This window comes from Anarhichas minor, unplaced genomic scaffold, assembly GCF_050575085.1.
Source record: "Anarhichas minor isolate MPS153535 unplaced genomic scaffold, ASM5057508v1 ptg000033l, whole genome shotgun sequence".
NCBI lineage: Eukaryota > Metazoa > Chordata > Actinopteri > Perciformes > Anarhichadidae > Anarhichas > Anarhichas minor.
In genome coordinates, this window is record NW_027466479.1 from 7825404 (window position 1) to 7842701 (window position 17298).

General features: G+C 41.8%; 1 protein-coding gene across 1 annotated transcript; it reads left to right on the forward strand.

Annotated features, from left to right (window-relative positions):
• The first annotated feature begins 4237 nt into the window (after positions 1–4237).
• anxa14 (annexin A14) lies at positions 4238–11083 on the forward strand. The gene is made up of 12 exons (XM_076106414.1): positions 4238–4264; positions 4577–4673; positions 4812–4900; positions 7532–7645; positions 7811–7901; positions 8009–8088; positions 8259–8297; positions 8627–8717; positions 8833–8928; positions 9010–9065; positions 10763–10870; positions 11024–11083. Exons 1-12 carry the CDS (start codon positions 4238–4240, stop codon positions 11081–11083), a joined length of 948 nt encoding a protein of 315 aa, XP_075962529.1.
• The last annotated feature ends 6215 nt before the right edge of the window (positions 11084–17298 follow it).

The following is a 17298-nucleotide window of genomic DNA, read 5'->3' on the forward strand; positions in this document are numbered from 1 at the left end:
CAAAGCTTGTTTCCCATAATACCTCTCTTTAAACGGTGGAAATTATGTAAACTAGTTTAAATGAAAAGACAAATGTAAACCAATATGTTATTTCTTGGGTATTTAATGATGATCTTTGACTCTGTGATGACAATGTGTTGTGATGTTTTGCCTCCCGCAGAAGCGCCACCTTCTACGCATCAAGAACAAAGAGAGAGGTCACTTCCTGTCTGTCCAGGGCGGCGTGGAGGAGATGAAATCAGGACGAGTGGTGGTGACACCAGAGGTGGAGCCCATGAGTGACATCTGGTTCTATCAGGATGGCTTCATCAAGAGCAAGGTAATGCGGCATGATTGAAATGTAATTAGCGTTGGCTGCATCTTGCCAACCAAAACCTGAACTTGTCATCTGACTTAACAATGGGCTGCTCTAATCATGTGCTGTGTGTGTGTGTGTGTGTGTGTGTGTGTGTGTGTGTGTGTGTGTGTGTGCTGTAGTTGTCTCCAACCATGAGCCTTCAGGTGATGGGCAACATAGAGCCGGCAGCCAAAGTGGTTTTGTGGACAGAGACCCGGCAGCCTATCCAGACCTGGACAGCCCAGATGAGAGGCCTCATCACCAGCCTCATGTTCCCTGGCTACGTGCTGGATGTTAAAGGTATGAGGAAAGAAAAAAAGCCACATGGGCACTGGCTGATTCGCATTAGCATTTATATAACGATGTGCTTCCTTTAATATGCTAAAAATGTATGCAAAGTTGTAAGAGTAATTCCTTTTTCAAAATAAGGTTGTGAATTTGATAGCCTTACATTTTTTTTTTACATGTAAAGTTCTTCGTGGTAACTTTAACCGCTGTATTTACAGCCGGGTGGTATTGCTGTCGAATAAACAATAGTTGATTAAATGTGCTCAGTTACATTCCACCACTGTGTGACACAAAAAAACAGTTTTTCTTCTTCTGGATGTTCATTATTTATTAACATATTAACTTGAACTTAACATGATTATTTTTCCTTTTCCTCAGGTGGCAAAACCTACGACAAGGACCACGTGGTGATTATGCCAGAGGATAACGAGAGGCCAAGCCAACAGTGGGAGATAGAGCTGCTGTAACCGGCTATACAAACCGCATGTTTCTCTTCACTAAGCTTTGCTCAGCAGTGCTTCGACAACTCCACAGTTTCTCCTAATATATTCTCGGAGCCATTTCTTCTTTTTTATTTATTTTTATTACGTGATCCATGTAACTAGTGCGAACACTCTGACAGTAAGAATGCAGTTGCCGCCCTGAAGAGCTGCACCAGACAGTTGAGTGCTTTGTCGAGTTTTGTGTTGTGTTCTCATGAAATTGTTGCATTTTCTTCCAATCATAAGTATTTGTTTCTGTATGCAAAGACCAGAATCACAGAACACTGTCAGTGCCTTGACCTGCTGCAGCGACTGGGTTTAGTTGGAAAGAAAGAATGGATGTATTTTGGAGGATCTTCTGAACTATATAAACCCTGACACAAGAACCATTCATTGATGATTTAGTATTGTACTTTGACCTGTATCGGACGTAAGCACTATTCAAAGGAGAATCTCCCTGCTGGTATGATTTCAGGCTCCTGCAAATTCCCTGCCTTCTACAGCAGCTGTAGTTGATACTTTTATATTCTTTTACAATGGAGCAAACCAAGCTCTGGTTTACCTGGAGCGAACAGCATGTGGCTTACCAGTGCTTTCTGCAGATAGTGGACAAATGAAGCCAATCGAATGTGTAGTGTGCAATAAATGAACGCTGTGCTCTTTTTTTTTTTAAAGGTATTTTTTTATATGTACTGTGTGTATCAATGTTTGTTTTGTGGGAAATGTTGCTTGTATGTACGTGTGCCGTATATCCCATTGAATCGTGCTGTGCAGTTGTGCGTGCAGCCATCCTGTTTCTTGTTTGTTATAAAGTCCGCATCAGCGTATGTTAATATTTGATACTAAAGAGGTGACGTCAGATGTTGTGTAAGAGGGAGTGGTTTTGAAATATTGAATAAAACACAAACATTGTTAAATAAAACAAAGCTGTCTCATTGATTTCAAAAGAATCATCAGTAATATTTTTGCTGAAAACTTTTATCCTGATTTCTAAAATGTATACTGTCATGAGGCCAAACAACCTGCTAGATCAGCTTTGTTTGTAATAAGTACTCGGGTGTTATGTTTCCTTATGCTATACATGTTTAAAAAAACATAATAATCGAAAGGGTCAGATCGGTGATCAGCACTGATCACATGTTTCCTCTCAGTGCTGATCAATATCAAATAGATGTCTGGTGCGGAGTTAATTATTTGGTTGATGTCCTTCTGGCTTTCATTCCACTTTAATGGACTATTTTGTTGGTTCATTTACTTCCATTATACCTCCCATCCCTGCAATCTGTCCATTCATGCTTTAATCTCTTCAGTTCCCCCGGCTGTTTGAAAGCAGGGTGAGGGATTGATTTGTGTTGCTATGGTTAATGGCTTTCTGAAATGCACCAAGCCAACAAGAAGGAAACACGTCTGCTGATGGTCCAGTATTCACGTTCATTATTATTTATTATGTGTATCTCCTATTTGAGATATGCGGAATTTCAAATAGTTACAACCGTTAATCAATGAACGACCAAAAGAGGAAAAATAATAACTGAATAAGTAGCGAAATACTAATTTTAGTAATTCAACTATTTCAATAACTAATACTTTAAATTACATCTCAACTGCTTTTATCTCTTACTTTGTAAATGACTGCACTTACACTTCAACGTACACTTCATTTACGTTTTCTTCAGAAAGCTTTGCCTCTTCTGATTTCATTTTTTTTTCTTTGCCGTTTTTTGTTGAAATGGATGTTGAGCGCAGCAAATCTTAGATTAACATTACCAAGAGGCAGAAAAAGAGCTTGCTGTTGATCAGCTTTGTTTGTAATAACCACACAGGTCTCGTATTTCTTTGTGCTCTGCAGGTGAGCAGCAGGTACAAGTGAGAGCCACACAGAGCATTGGATGCACTTGTTCAATGGTTTTATCATGCTGCGTATCCTGTTAGAAATCCCCTTATGGGGCAAATGGTGTTCTGCTGGGTGTTTCAGTGAGACACAATAACTTGTATGAACTGTAACCTGTGCCTGCTGAGTTTGAAAGTGGATGTGATACGTCTCTGGCCCTCTGTCCCTTCTCTTGAAGGGAAAAGGGCCGATAAGCGTTTTTGTGGAGTATTAGATCGTTATCACTTGCAGCCACAAATGCAGGTGCTAAAAAAAAACTTTTGTTATATCTTGTGACACAATTCAGCCTTCAGGTTTTGGAGCCAAAAGACAATCGGGTTGTACGCAAGCACACCAGTCTCAGGGAGATCTGTTTTACTCTGAAACCAGAGCTGGCCGCTCGCTGACCTACCTGGCATGTTGCCTGGTGGGCTTGTTTATCAGACATGTGCTCCATCTTGGAGGCGGGCTGTAAAAGGACAAAGCTGTAGGTTGAAAACATTCACACTAAACAATCCTTCAACGAAGAGGATTCCTTGCATAATCTAACACAAAAGCAATTCCTCACATTTTCAGCCAGACCAGCGTCAGGATGTACAGTTCATGGTCATTTCACAACGAAGGCGACCTGTAAACAAACCTGCATGTCTGGATTCCCTCCCTGCGAGGAATGTCAGTATTTTACAACTGGGGTTGTCACAGTAATTCTACCGACCAATGGTGCTGGCAAAGCCGTGAGGGTGCTCGGCACCGATTGGTCAGCTGACTGATCCACAGTCAGGTGGGTGATCTGCAGAAGGTGTGGCACAGTAAGGGTGGGACTGAGATACAGGGCTGATTCCAGGAGGTTGTGAAAAGAAATCTCCTCTGCCTCCACACCTTCCTGCAGCTGCCACAGCGTTCTGTTACAGGTAGGAAAAATAAGCATTCTTTAAAGGTACTGTGAGAAAATGTTCGTGTGTGATTTTGTCATGTGTTTGTTGTCATGTTGGGCTTCTTAGTCCCTTATGGATAATACGTAATACTCGTTCGGGCTAAAGAGGTTAAAGTCTAATTGTTTTGTTGAGATAAATACAAGTCATGAATAAACTGTGATCAAGTGATTGATCAGGTTTGTTTCAATTTTCCCTATACTATTGACACTATCAAATGGTGTCGTTTCAACTATACTGTGCCCTCGTTCCTGTGTGTGTGCTATTTATTTACTCTATATTTCTGCATGTGTGTGGACCATTCATCTCTTGCAGTTCAAACAAAGCCATGGACCCTGAGTACTTCCAATCGCATGTAAGTAGACCGTTCCGTCTTCCCTCTGCCGTCGCTTTGTGACTCAGTTACCAAGACACCACAGTCTCAGATAAAGTAATCTGGTGTCTTGTGTTCTCTGATTAACCGCATTCCTTCTAACGTTATCAGCAAAAGTCACTATGTGCGTGGTGGAATGTGATGTTTAAGACTGAGCAGCACAATACTGTGTTACTAATTCAGCACTTATGTTGTCGAACTACTTCTCCAAGCCACTACTACTTCCTCTTCTTCTTTTTTTGATTTCAGAGTTGTTTGTTTCCCCCTCTCTTACTCTCGCTATTCATCATGTAGATCATGTGTTGGGGAACCCTTGGAACGGTGCGACCCTTCCCTAATTTCCGCCCTGACGAGGATGCCATGGAGATCCAGGCAGCGCTGGAGAAGAAAGGTACTTCTGCTGATAAAACTGGTTTTAGAAAGCGGTGTTGTCGACCATCAATGTTGCATGAAGCTGTACACAGTCCTACTGTTTCATCCCTCTCCCCATGATTAAACGTAGTTTCCTAACATTGTGTACCTGGCTCAGATGCGGTGACTCTGGTTAGAATCCTAACCAATCGGACCAACGCTCAGAGACAAGCGATCGCCAAGACCTTCGAAGAAATTACACAAAAGGTCAGGACACGCAGCACTTCTTACCGAATCTGACAAGATGAAAACGGTTCTATAAGAAGCATGTAGAAACTAAAACATGGCATTCAGAGTAACAGTTTAAAATGTAGAATATTCCTCACAAGAATCCAGGTCATGCAATACAACAGAGTGTTGAGTTGCAACGACGATACTGTGTGTTGCAAATGTGTGTGTTTGTTCATCTGTAACCTCCGAGTGTTTGCTGCACAAACATTATCTAGACAGGTTTCTAAGGGTTTAGGACACACCTTTGTTTAGAGAGGGAGCGGTATACGCTAAAGTAATATCACAGAGCATGAATATGATGCTGTAGATACATAAACTGTTTCTTTTACACAATGAGGTGATAGCATCTAGCAGATACTACCACACCGACACTTTGTGGTCAAACCGGCAGGAATCTCCTTTGAGTTGCATAGTAACAGCCTATCAGAGTATCTTTGGGAAGTCCAACACAGAACTGGTATTGTTATTTAAATTGTCATGAAGCACACTCTTACGGGTCCATAGAGTGGTGAGGTAATGAGTCCTAAAACCTGAAAATCAGTCAGCATCTTTTCACTTCCGGTTCCCTCGCCTCGATGTCAGTGGGTTTTTTGGTGATACGTCTGAAATAAGGTCTGTGGTCAACACAAGCTTAAGGGATTTGAACATTTTGTTCTACGATATAACGTATGTCAGTAAATACCCCTCTTGTTACATTTTAAGCTTTTACACGTCTTAGTACAGGCGGTTGCTACCAAGCGGCTCAATAATACTGCTAAAGGACAAGAATAAAAACAGAATGAAACACATTCAAATACAGCAAGGCGTCCAGTGGTGGAATGTAACTAGGCTACATTTACTCAAGTACTGTACTTAAGTACAATTTTGAGGTACTTCCTTTACTTGCATAATTCCATTTTATGCTACTTTATACTTAAGTCACTAAATGATGGAGACCAATATTGTACTTTTTACTACCACTACATTTATTTGACATTATTTATTGGCTACTTTGCAGATTCGGATTTGTAATATTAAAATATAAATCAACACATACATTATGAAGTATTATCATGGATTAAGCCAGTATTTTTCAACCTTTTCTGAGCCGCGGCACATTTTTTACATTAAAAAGATCCCGCGGCACACCAACAACCAAAAACGTTACAAAATGACACCTTTTAGCATAATACAGCATATATGTCATGGGTGTCAAACTCAATCACAGAGAGGGCCAAAATAAGAAATTGTGACTACGTTGAGGGCCAAATAGAGTCACCATTTAATAAACAGTATAGAAGGGATATTGCACAAAGTGCAAAAAGAATACATGTTTAGGTAGGCTACATTATTTTATGCATACAGAGCCATGTTTGGCATCTTTTCTTGGCTGCCAGTTCATTAATATCTGGGGTTAAGTTCTGTGGAAACCCTCAAGATGGACTGAAGGTGTGCGTCAGTGAGACGACTCCTGTGTGGGTTTTTGTTCATCTTCATCACAGAGAACAGCTGCGCACACAGGTATGTGCTCCCAAACATGCAGAGCGTGTGAGCAGCATGTAGGCGGAGTTAAGGCATCGTTTCAGGGGTGAAGCTTGGAAACTGTGCAGCGCCCTCAGAGTCACACTTAACCTTGAGTGTCATTACACTGGAGGTCTATCAGCTCCACAGGTGCTCTTTCCACGTCAACTGCAAACGGATTGCTGAGCAGTTCAGATTTAAATTTCTGAGCTGCAAAGTCGGTAAATCGCAGAGTGAACTCCGTGCCAAGTGCGCCCAGTTTATCAGCAAAATGCGCAGTCGGGAACACAGCGGTGGAGACTTTTACTGCATCACACATGTCTGTGATCACACTGTGATCACACGTCCCCGTCCCTGAAGCTGGAGGTTTAGCGCGGTGAGATGCTTCGTTATGTTGCACATAAAGTCAGCTCACATCGCCACTTTTCGTCCCGGAGCTCTGTGGTGTGGCGGGCCAGTTATCATAAACATGGTATTTTCTGGGGGGCCGTTGTACCGAGGGCCGGATATATGCTGACAATTTAATGCCAAGTCTCTCAATGTGTTGATCCTTACTCAGCCTTTCATCTGGGTTATTTTGTCCAGGGCCCAGTTCAGAGTCAGCATTTTTCCTTTTCAAATATTTCTCCGCAACTTCTCCCGCGCGTCATTTCATTCCACTGTCTTAAATGAACACGGTCGTTACTGCGGTACCTACTGCCACCCACTGGCATGGAAGAGTATTTATTACTATAGCCAGACACTATAGTGCAGCTCAGACGCTCAACAATGGCAACGTATTTCCAACAACTAAATAATGTTTTTTTGGACTCATTAAGTGAAATTGGACATTTTCCCACGGCACACCTGACGGCACACTGGTGCCGTGGCACAGCGGTTGAAATTCACTGGATTAAGCTACCTGGATAAAAAAAAATAGCATGTGTACACATTCATGCATAAGTACTTAAACTTTAAGTTTATTTTGATACTCATACACATGAGAATGAGAAAGAACTTTGAATGCAGGACTTTCACTTTTCTTTCTTTTTTTAAAAAGGCCTTCAGTAATAGTTGCTGTTTGATGGAGAGTCAGCAGAGAGTTTATTGTCTATTCTGACTTGGCAGGACCTGGCAGCTGGTGTGAAGAAAGCTGTGGGTGGAGAACTAGAGCTTCTGCTGCTGGAGCTGCTGATGCCTTCTCTGCAGTATGAGGTTTATCGCCTGCAACAGGCCATGGTGGTGAGTGGGTGTTTGTGTACATATTTTGGGTGGCTTTTGCCTTGGCTGTCTGTCTATCCCAGGATATATATATATACAGTATGCGCTGTGTGTGTGTGTGTGTGTGTGTGTGTGTGTGTGTGTGTGTGTGTGTGTGTGTGTGTGTGTGTGTGTGTCTGTCTGCAGGGTTTCGGCACAGATGAGGAAACACTGCTGGAGATCCTGTGTACACAATCTGAAGCGAAGCTTCGAGAAATCAGCGCCACGTACAAACAATGTAAATCACAGAACTTTTCTAATCTTTCTCCCATGTGTTTTATTTTGGCGGGGTTGATTGTTGTTGAACATTTAAAACCCACTAATCCGTATAACCCTTTGTTTCAGTGTTCAAGAAGGACCTGGACAAGGAACTGAAAGGAGAAACCAGCGGAGACTTTTCTAAACTTCTTTTGGCTTTGTTGAATGTAATTTATATATTTATTTGCTTTATTGTCACCTTTAACCTCAGAAGTACAGCTAGAGACCTTAATACTGTCAGTAATTAGTAATCAATCAGCTTCAAACATTTGACATTATGTAAACAATGTATCTTGGATATGAAATAGCAATTAAAGGTGTTTTCTCCCTCCGACAGAAAGAAGCTGTTGCTAGTGGAGTTCAAAGAGATATTGAGGTAATATTTTCCATGATACTTTTCAGCTTTTAGTATTATATTTTAATTTGATAAAGTAGATGTAATGCAACATTTTAACACTGCACTGATACTCATTAACATGCATCACACCTGTGATACACCTGGGAATAAGGGGCACTGTTGCACGGGGAAATCTGTCATCTTAAATGAATCTGCCAGAGCATCACTCATTTTGGGTGTCACTTTATGAAAAACAGGCAAACCACAAAACTACTGTACTAGAGAAAAAGTCATTTCCTCCTGGTTGTAAGCCAGACTAAGTCTGAGGTTTCCCCTCTTTTTGATTGTGTTTTATTGTTGTCATCCAGTCTCTCTCTGCTTCGCTGAATGGGAAGAAAGGTGAAGCGGGACTGTGGATTGACATACTGACCTCTAGAGACTCAGACCATCTTAACAAAGGTGAGGCTGCGATACATTGTTCTGACACATAACAGTTCTTGCACATAATGTTTCTGTGCGTTAGAAAGTCTTCACTGTTATGAAATATGAATACGTTGGTTCCCCTCGTTGACAGTCCTGGATGCACTGGAGCTGCAGAGAGGACAGACGGTGGATCAGGCTCTGGAGAAAAAGTTCTCGGGGGAAATTCGAATGGGTTTGAAGGTTTTAGGTAAATATTGTTTGAGATACTGCGTGGGTTATGTCCATGTTAATCAGTCACTAATGTTTCTTGATATCTGTGCCATGACAGTACAGTGCATCCAAAACCCTTACGCCTACCTCGCCAAAAGACTAGTTAACACGAAGGTAAGAAGCTGACAAAATCCACTGTCCCTTTTATTCTGATTATGTAAGTTGATGATCAGATGATCAAACTATACTGTGACTGTTTGAGGGATGGATGAAGTGATTGATCATCGCATTTATCCGTTCAAAGACTCTGAATCAAGTTTAAATATGTCTCATTCACACACCACTTAATGATTTAATCAAGTAATTATTAAGGAAATGGTCTTTGTTTTTAATCTTGTCTATGATATTCTTTTTCTACTTCAGTCATAAACAATATTCATAAAAATAAATGAACTGCATTGTTAGTGTTGTCTCCCATGTGCTATGTATAATAATAGTAACAGTATCGTTTGTTTCCAATCCCTTTTAATCCCTTTAAATTTGAATGTCTCAAAATTCCTTCCTGTAATTGTTCCGTGTAGATACATTTGCCTCTTGCCTCTGCCTAGACTAGAGAAAAGAATATACAAAGATGAGTGGTTAAACCAGTGGTTCCCAAAGTGGGGGTCGCGACCCCTAGGGGGGGCGCGGTGGTACTACAGGGGGGTCGCGGCTTCATCACCAACCCACACACACAGACGCACACATACACCGGTAAAACAATATAAAATAACCGACGGAGACATGCACTGTGTTCCAACCACGCCACCAGAGCGGCTCATGTCACAGACCGACTGTGGCAAAACCAGCGAGAGCGAGAGCGAGCGCGCGCGAGCGAGAGAGCGAGCGCGCGCCCGAGCGAGAGAGCGCGAACGAGCGAGGGAGAGAGAGAGTGAGGGAGCGCGAACGAGAGAGAGACACACAGCGACACAGAGCGAGAAAGATACGGAGCGACAGAGAAAGATAAAGTTAATTGTATTTACAAATTATTTTATATATTTTTTATTTTATATATATTTTATTATTGCTATTTTTTTCCCCAGTTAAACAAACTGAAGAATAAACTGTGAAGTGATATGTACTTATTTTAGAAAGAAATAAAAATATTTTATACAGTTCATGCATTATAATGCAATTCATTAAAAACCAAGAAAAATTTGGGGTCGGGTTGCGGGGGGGGTCGTCCAATGTTCCTATATCATCAAAGGGGGTCTTGACAGAAAAAGTTTGGGAACCACTGGGTTAAACCATGGCAGCAGGATGCATTCACATGTTTTTTCTAAATGAACGAGATACCTCAGCATTCCAAGATGTCACACACCTGTTTAGTTTAATCCAGCATTCACATCCCAATGAATGTGTAACTGGGGCGCAACTGCCAGATTGTCTATTGAGTGACCACGAGCCGGCCAGAATGCATTTCAGATGCATCATCTTATGTCCGTGAGGCATTCCATATCAGTTCAACTGATCCTGGAGAAACACCGCAGCGTCCAGCAGATCAGAATGGGCTTTATGTCGACACACCTGCAGAATCCTCAGGGGCTTGCACAAAGTTAACAAAATAATAGCAACAGACACGAGTGTGTAACAATGCCTCAGACGCACACCAAAATTAAACTGAATCAAACTAAACAGGCTTCCTTTATATCAAGCTCTCAAGTAAATGAAAACTTCTGTATCTCGTTAATTCAGACAAACAGGGCATATTTGTCTTTCTCAAGTGAATGCATAACCAGTATGTAATGTAATTGACATTCTATACATGGGAAATCATCAAGTGTCCGAGATTTTTAAAAGAAATTCACTCAGAAAACCTTTCACTCTTTCAGACCCCGATACTGCAGGGGATTATGGTTTCTCACGCGGAGGAAGATCTGCTGTGTATCCGAGCTGCCTACCTCAAATTAACAGGCACTTCTCTCTACACCGCGCTACAGGTGGGTCCCACACATAAAACTGTATTAATTACGCCTAAGTTTTTGTGTGTATTGTTCAGATAATGCGTTTTCTATCCAAATAAAATATTTCTTATTCTTTCAAGGGGAAAGTATAGGCATGTTTTACATGTGAACATAATTTCTTTCCAACAGAAACAGTACAAAGGAGGTCATCTACAGGCTCTGCTGGCCATCTGTCGATCTGAAGATTAAACACAAGTTATACACATTTTGAGTAGCTGCATATCTATATAGTTTTGTTTTTTTCCTTGAATCAGTCTGTTGTAATAGAAACATTAACTTTATGTTCTATTGCTACTTTTCATATTTTATGGAATCTCATTTGATTACATGCTTTGCTTAGGCTTCTTTTATTGAATTATACAAATATATGCACCTAAATGTAAATAAACAAGTTATGTGGTTATTTGTTTTTATTACTTTATACATCTGCTGCACAGTTCTTCTTCATCATGATGTTGTATCTACACAAAGCTTTTTTTCCAAATGGTACTTATAAACAAAGAGCGATGGTAACCAGCTTTACAATATTGCTTGTCTTTTTTATTAATGTGATCATTTTTGATATAATGTCAATATATTCATATATTTGTACATTCAGACAGTATAGCAATCACAGTTGTGTCATCACTGACTTGGTCTAACATAAAGCGCTTGCAGCCTTTAGACTGAATGGGTTGCTCTGGTGAGCTCCGACACACGTACAGTATATATCAGGAGCCTCTGTCATCACATCTCTTTCTCAATAACGACTTATTCCTAATTCTACATAGACTTTAGATCATCACATCACATGTTGCTGTTAACCTGATTTAACAAAAACCTTAAGTTCATTAATAAACAGTAATTTAGGAACAATCTGGAAATGCTGTACATGCTGCATTGTACATATATTTTATTAAATCTTTCAGTATTTTCTTTGGATCTATTCAGTCCAACTCAAACCTCATTTAAACGCAGAAATATTTTTTTGCAGCTCAGGGGCAGAGCATGTAGAGCAACAACGGCACAACAGAAAACAGCAGAGAAGCTTTGATTTCTGAGCCATTGTCTGTGGGGGTGGGGGTAGGAACACTTGCATGAGTGGTTGGGGCAGCAGTTGAAGACGTATTTGGGGGAGTGGTTGTTGCCGTGGTCGGACTTGCATGAGTGGTTGGAGCAGGAGTTGAAGACGTAGTTGGGGGAGTGGTTGTTGCCGTGGTCGGTCTTGCATGAGTGGTTGGAGCAGGAGTTGAAGACGTATTTGGGGGAGTGGTTGTTGCCGTGGTCGGTCTTGCATGAGTGGTTGGAGCAGGAGTTGAAGACGTAGTTGGGGGAGTGGTTGTTGCCGTGGTCGGTCTTGCATGAGTGGTTGGAGCAGGAGTTGAAGACGTATTTGGGGGAGTGGTTGTTGCCGTGGTCGGTCTTGCATGAGTGGTTGGAGCAGGAGTTGAAGACGTATTTGGGGGAGTGGTTGTTGCCGTGGTCGGACTTGCATGAGTGGTTGGAGCAGGAGTTGAAGACGTAGTTGGGGGAGTGGTTGTTGCTGTGGTCGGATCACTTGCAGTAGTGGTTGGGGCAGCAGTTGATGTATTAATAGAAACAGGTGGAGTTGTGGTCGTTGCTCCAACTGGAAACTGATTGGGAATAGAGTTGTAAAATGATTTAGGTCAGTGTTACGAATAAAAGCTACAGTGAATATCAACAATACTTTCCATAGTTACAATCTATCCATCTCTGAATATGATTTAGCCAAGTCATTGTGTTAGAGACTTCTTCGTTTTTTACTTGTTTTCAGTTATAATGTTGTCTTAAACTGCAATTCCAGTGAATGCATTGGCTTTATTCCATCAGCACTCAAATAATCATCATCATCTGTTTTGTCTTGGCTACTTGCACAACAATTACATAAAGCAGGTTTCTATTGCTATTAGAGCAGTATAATAAACATGTGATGGCTGTACACGACCTATTGACCAACATGGCAAACATATCGAACCTTTTCAGGACAATGGGACAAATCTGCATGGATGACTCAACCACTGACCTGACTTTGCCAAGGTTTTTAATGCAAGAATAATTATTTACCAGTTACTTCTTATGTGCAAACTGCAAAAAAATAATCTTTACAGGGATAGTAAAGTGTTTTGGCATATTTTCTTGAAGAACTTTGTAAAGAATTACCTTTCTGAATGCCAGCAGAGCCTGTAGGCAAAATCCCAGAGCCAATATCTTCATGGTGGAGAGTCAAGAGGATGCAGAGTTCCACCAGAAATGTTGCTGAAAATGTCCTATTGCACAGGAGGCAGGCTGATGTGTTTGTATAGTGCAGTGGCAGTTCCTCCACTGGTACCTGGTCTACTCCTACTTTCTTCTGGAAAACTGAGATGAAACCTTTTGTTCCTGCTTTTATACAAAAACATCTCGTTCCAGGAAGGGTAGGGGTGAATTTATGACGTACAGTATGACCTGGTCAAGGAAGTTGGTTGGGGAGGTGTGTGTGAGAGGCATGCCTCTATGTAATCTTTGCACTAATTAATAAGTGCTCACCATCGTCATGACACATGTTTCCGAAGTTAGAACACTATAGTTAAGTTACAGCAATCAAACACTCAGGCTTCACAGTTTTTATGACACTGGTCTGTTATAAGGAAGTATGAATTCTTAAAATATAATAACAAGCCCCTCCAGCTAACCCCTCAACGACTGCTCATCTTCTTTGACCCCAAACTCAAATCCACTACTGTGCATTTTAGAGCACCTGGCAACTTTAGTAAACATTATATATTAAATATATTCTAGTTTTTTTCGAAGGGGAATTTTTCACAATGATGGAAAATATTCGGATAACTTCCTCATTGTGATGTTGACATCTGGTTTAATTTTTAACTATGATGGATGTGAACGGCTTCTATACAACCTTCCCTGTACTTACATAGCTTCACGCCATTATATTATTCAGATTGGGTGCATTTATGGCCAGATAAAAGGATGCAGTAATCGTGAAGAGATGAATTGAAATGTGAATACATCCCCCTTCCTCCTGGTAGATAATTGACAATTTGATAAGTTAAAATATTATTTCCTCATGTGCACAGCTTAAGTTTCAGGATAAAGGTCATTGTTGAGATTCCTTTCCTGGAAGAATGCATAAAATAGACAGAAAAAAAAAAACTCAGTGTACTTGATTTTTTTAAAGTGACTTTGAACGTGCCAGACAGGTTTGGGTATTTCAGAAACTGCTGATTTATTGGGATTTTCAAGCATCAACCATCTCTTGTGTTTACAGAGAAAGAGAAAATATCCAGTGAGCGTGTTTTCTCTGGTCAGAGGAGAATGGCCAGACTTGTTCGAGCTGTTATAAAAGGTGACAGTAAGTCAAATAAGCAGTCTTTACAACCGAGGCATACAGAAGAGCATCTCTGAACGCTGAACACGCTGGAACCTTGAAGCAGAAGGGCTAAGCAGCCACACCGGCTGTCACTCCTGTCATTTAACAACAGGAAAATTGTGGGTTGGAGGTGGGGTTGTAATGGTGCGGGGGAATATTTCCTTGGCAGACTTTGGGACCCTCAGTACCAATTGAGCATCCGCCTCAGCCTACCTGAGTCTTGTTGCTGACCATGACCATCCCTTTATGACCACAGCGTAGCTATCATCTGACGGCTACATCTTCCACCAGGATAAAGCGCCATGTCGCTATAAGCTGAAATCATTTCAGAATGCTTTCTTATATGGACCAGAAGACATGTATAATTATTTTTATTCTGTTTATTCTATTCAGTTTATCATTTTTTTGAGCACACCAGGACAAAGCAAATACTTATACTAATGTACAAATAATTATACAATTACACACACACACACACACACACACACACACACATACAGGTTGATCCAAAGGTCAACACAACTGCTATGGTGTATTTCCTCAATCACAAATCGTCTAAGAAGGAACTCAGATTTACAATGTGTTCAACAGTACTGTAGTTTAAGACTCACTCCAGCTCTGGGCCTCAAGAGGGAACTCACTGCCAAAGTCCATGAAGAACAACTGATCCAAACAGCAGACTGACAGAGGTGAAGATGCGGCTCTGTCCGCTCTTCGTAGTCAATCCACCCGTGCCCGTCATCGATGTGGGTCTGGTCCCCATCGTTGTGGCAGGGATGGGACTGGTTGCTGTGGTGCCAGTTCCTATGGTTCTGGTGGCTGTGGTTCCGGTTCCTGGTGGGCCGGTTGCTGTTGGGCTGGTTCCTGTGGTTCTGGTTCCAGTGGGGCTGGTTCTTGTGGGGCTGGTTCTTGTGGAGCTGGTTCCTGTGGGGCTGGTTCTTATGGTTCCAGTTCCTGTGGGGCTGGTGGCTGTGGTTCTGGTTCCAGTGGGGCTGGTTCCTTTGGGGCTGTTTTTTGTGGGGCTGGTTCCTGTGGGGCTGGTTCTTATGGTTCCAGTTCCTGTGGGGCTGGTGGCTGTGGTTCTGGTTCCAGTGGGGCTGGTGGCTGTGGTTCTGGTTCCTTTGGGGCCGGTTTTTGTGGGGCTGGTTCCTGTGGGGCTGGTGGCTGTGGCTCTGGTTCCAGTGGGGCTGGTTCCTTTGGGGCCAGTTTTTGTGGGGCTGGTTCCTGTGGGGCTGGTTCCTGTGGGGCTGGTGGCTGTGGTTCTGGTTCCTTTGGGGCCGGTTTTTGTGGGGCTGGTTCCTGTGGGGCTGGTGGCTGTGGCTCTGGTTCCAGTGGGGCTGGTTCCTTTGGGGCCAGTTTTTGTGGGGCTGGTTCCTGTGGGGCTGGTTCCTGTGGGGCTGGTGGCTGTGGTTCTGGTTCCAGTGGGGCTGGTTCCTTTGGGGCCGTTTTTTGTGGGGCTGGTTCCTGTGGGGCTGGTTCTTATGGTTCCAGTTCCTGTGGGGCTGGTGGCTGTGGTTCTGGTTCCAGTGGGGCTGGTTGTTGTGGGGCTGTTGTTGTTGTTGTGGTCGTCAGTGGCGTCGTCATCAACTGGCTTGTTTGTTTTCGAGGTGAAGGGTATTGCTGTGGCACCACGGGATGTTTGTTCTGTGTCCTGTGTGATGTGTGAAGAAAAAAGGGACGAAACAAACATATTTATGACATAACATAACATGGAGTACAATATTTTAAAGTGGAAAAAGTACTCTTCGAATGCATGTTTCTAATTTTGGCATTGATTAAAATGACAAAAGGCATTAACAATGAAAGTACAAGGGGAGGATATAAAACATAAGTCTAAAGGATTATTGGAGTGAGTTTATTTGAGTTTTGCGGTACAAATTTCACGAAAAAGAATAATCAAAAGTTTTTTCCATTCAATTTAGTTTTTTTTCCACACTTATCTACTTCGTACTACTACAGTGAAGAGGATCTTTACCAGTGCACAGACGAATCCCAGCAGACCCAGTGGAAACAGCCCCAGGAAAAGATACTTCATGGTGGAAGAGAGATGACTTCCTGCTGAGGACAAACAAGACAGCCAGAGATTTCTTGTGAACGCTTCGCTGTTTGTAACAGCTACTCACTGTTTCTTTCCCCAGAGGCTGGCCTTTTATAAGGCTTTCCGTTTTTTAACCTGATACCTGTTTGAATTCAGGAAGCCTTGCCCCAGTCTCCACCCCAGCTCTTGACCACACATGCAAAAACTGAGCCAGCTGAAAAGAGATACCTTGTCTCTGCTGGTTCTGTTCAGCAAAAACGCCTCCAATCACTAAATTGCAGCTATTTATATTATATCTTTTTATGGCTGTGATTATACGTAGAATCTAGTGAGACACTCACAGATTAATACTTGACGATATATTTTTGGCTTCACATCGTTGAATGAAGTACAATGTAAAGCAGGATTCCCTATTTGAATTTGAAGCTGCATGGAAGATCAGTGAAAAGACGTGTTAATCTGACGATAATTAAGACAAATTAATAAACACACAGTTGATGTCAGAGTTTGGTATTTGTGAACGTGACACTACTTGACCCAGAGCGGACAACATGTTCATTCTAAACTGTAAAAGCCATCAGTTTGCAAAGATTACACAGATGAACTGAAATACACTGTGAGCAGATTCATGAGAGACGAAAAGCAAAACAAGATGGCTCACGACAGACGGTCTGAATTTGAATGTGATGTTATTTGAATACAATGGGGTATCCTTTTCATACCGAGACCAGTGCAAGGGCAAACGGGGTGGATAGTGGAAGAAGCACAGGTGAAAGTGATAACTTTAACGACGGCTGCAGTGAGTTATTCCGGTTCCCATTATTTCCCTCCCAGCTTCTAAAGTTTGTCATAAAAAAATACATTTAAGAGTCCAATAGTAGTTCAATTAGCATTTAATTTGCCAAAACATCCAGAGAAATGTATCCTGTGTTTACGTAGCTTACATATGAAGCCTAGCATTATACGTCATGTCTTGGGATTGAGTCGTGATCAAAAGTG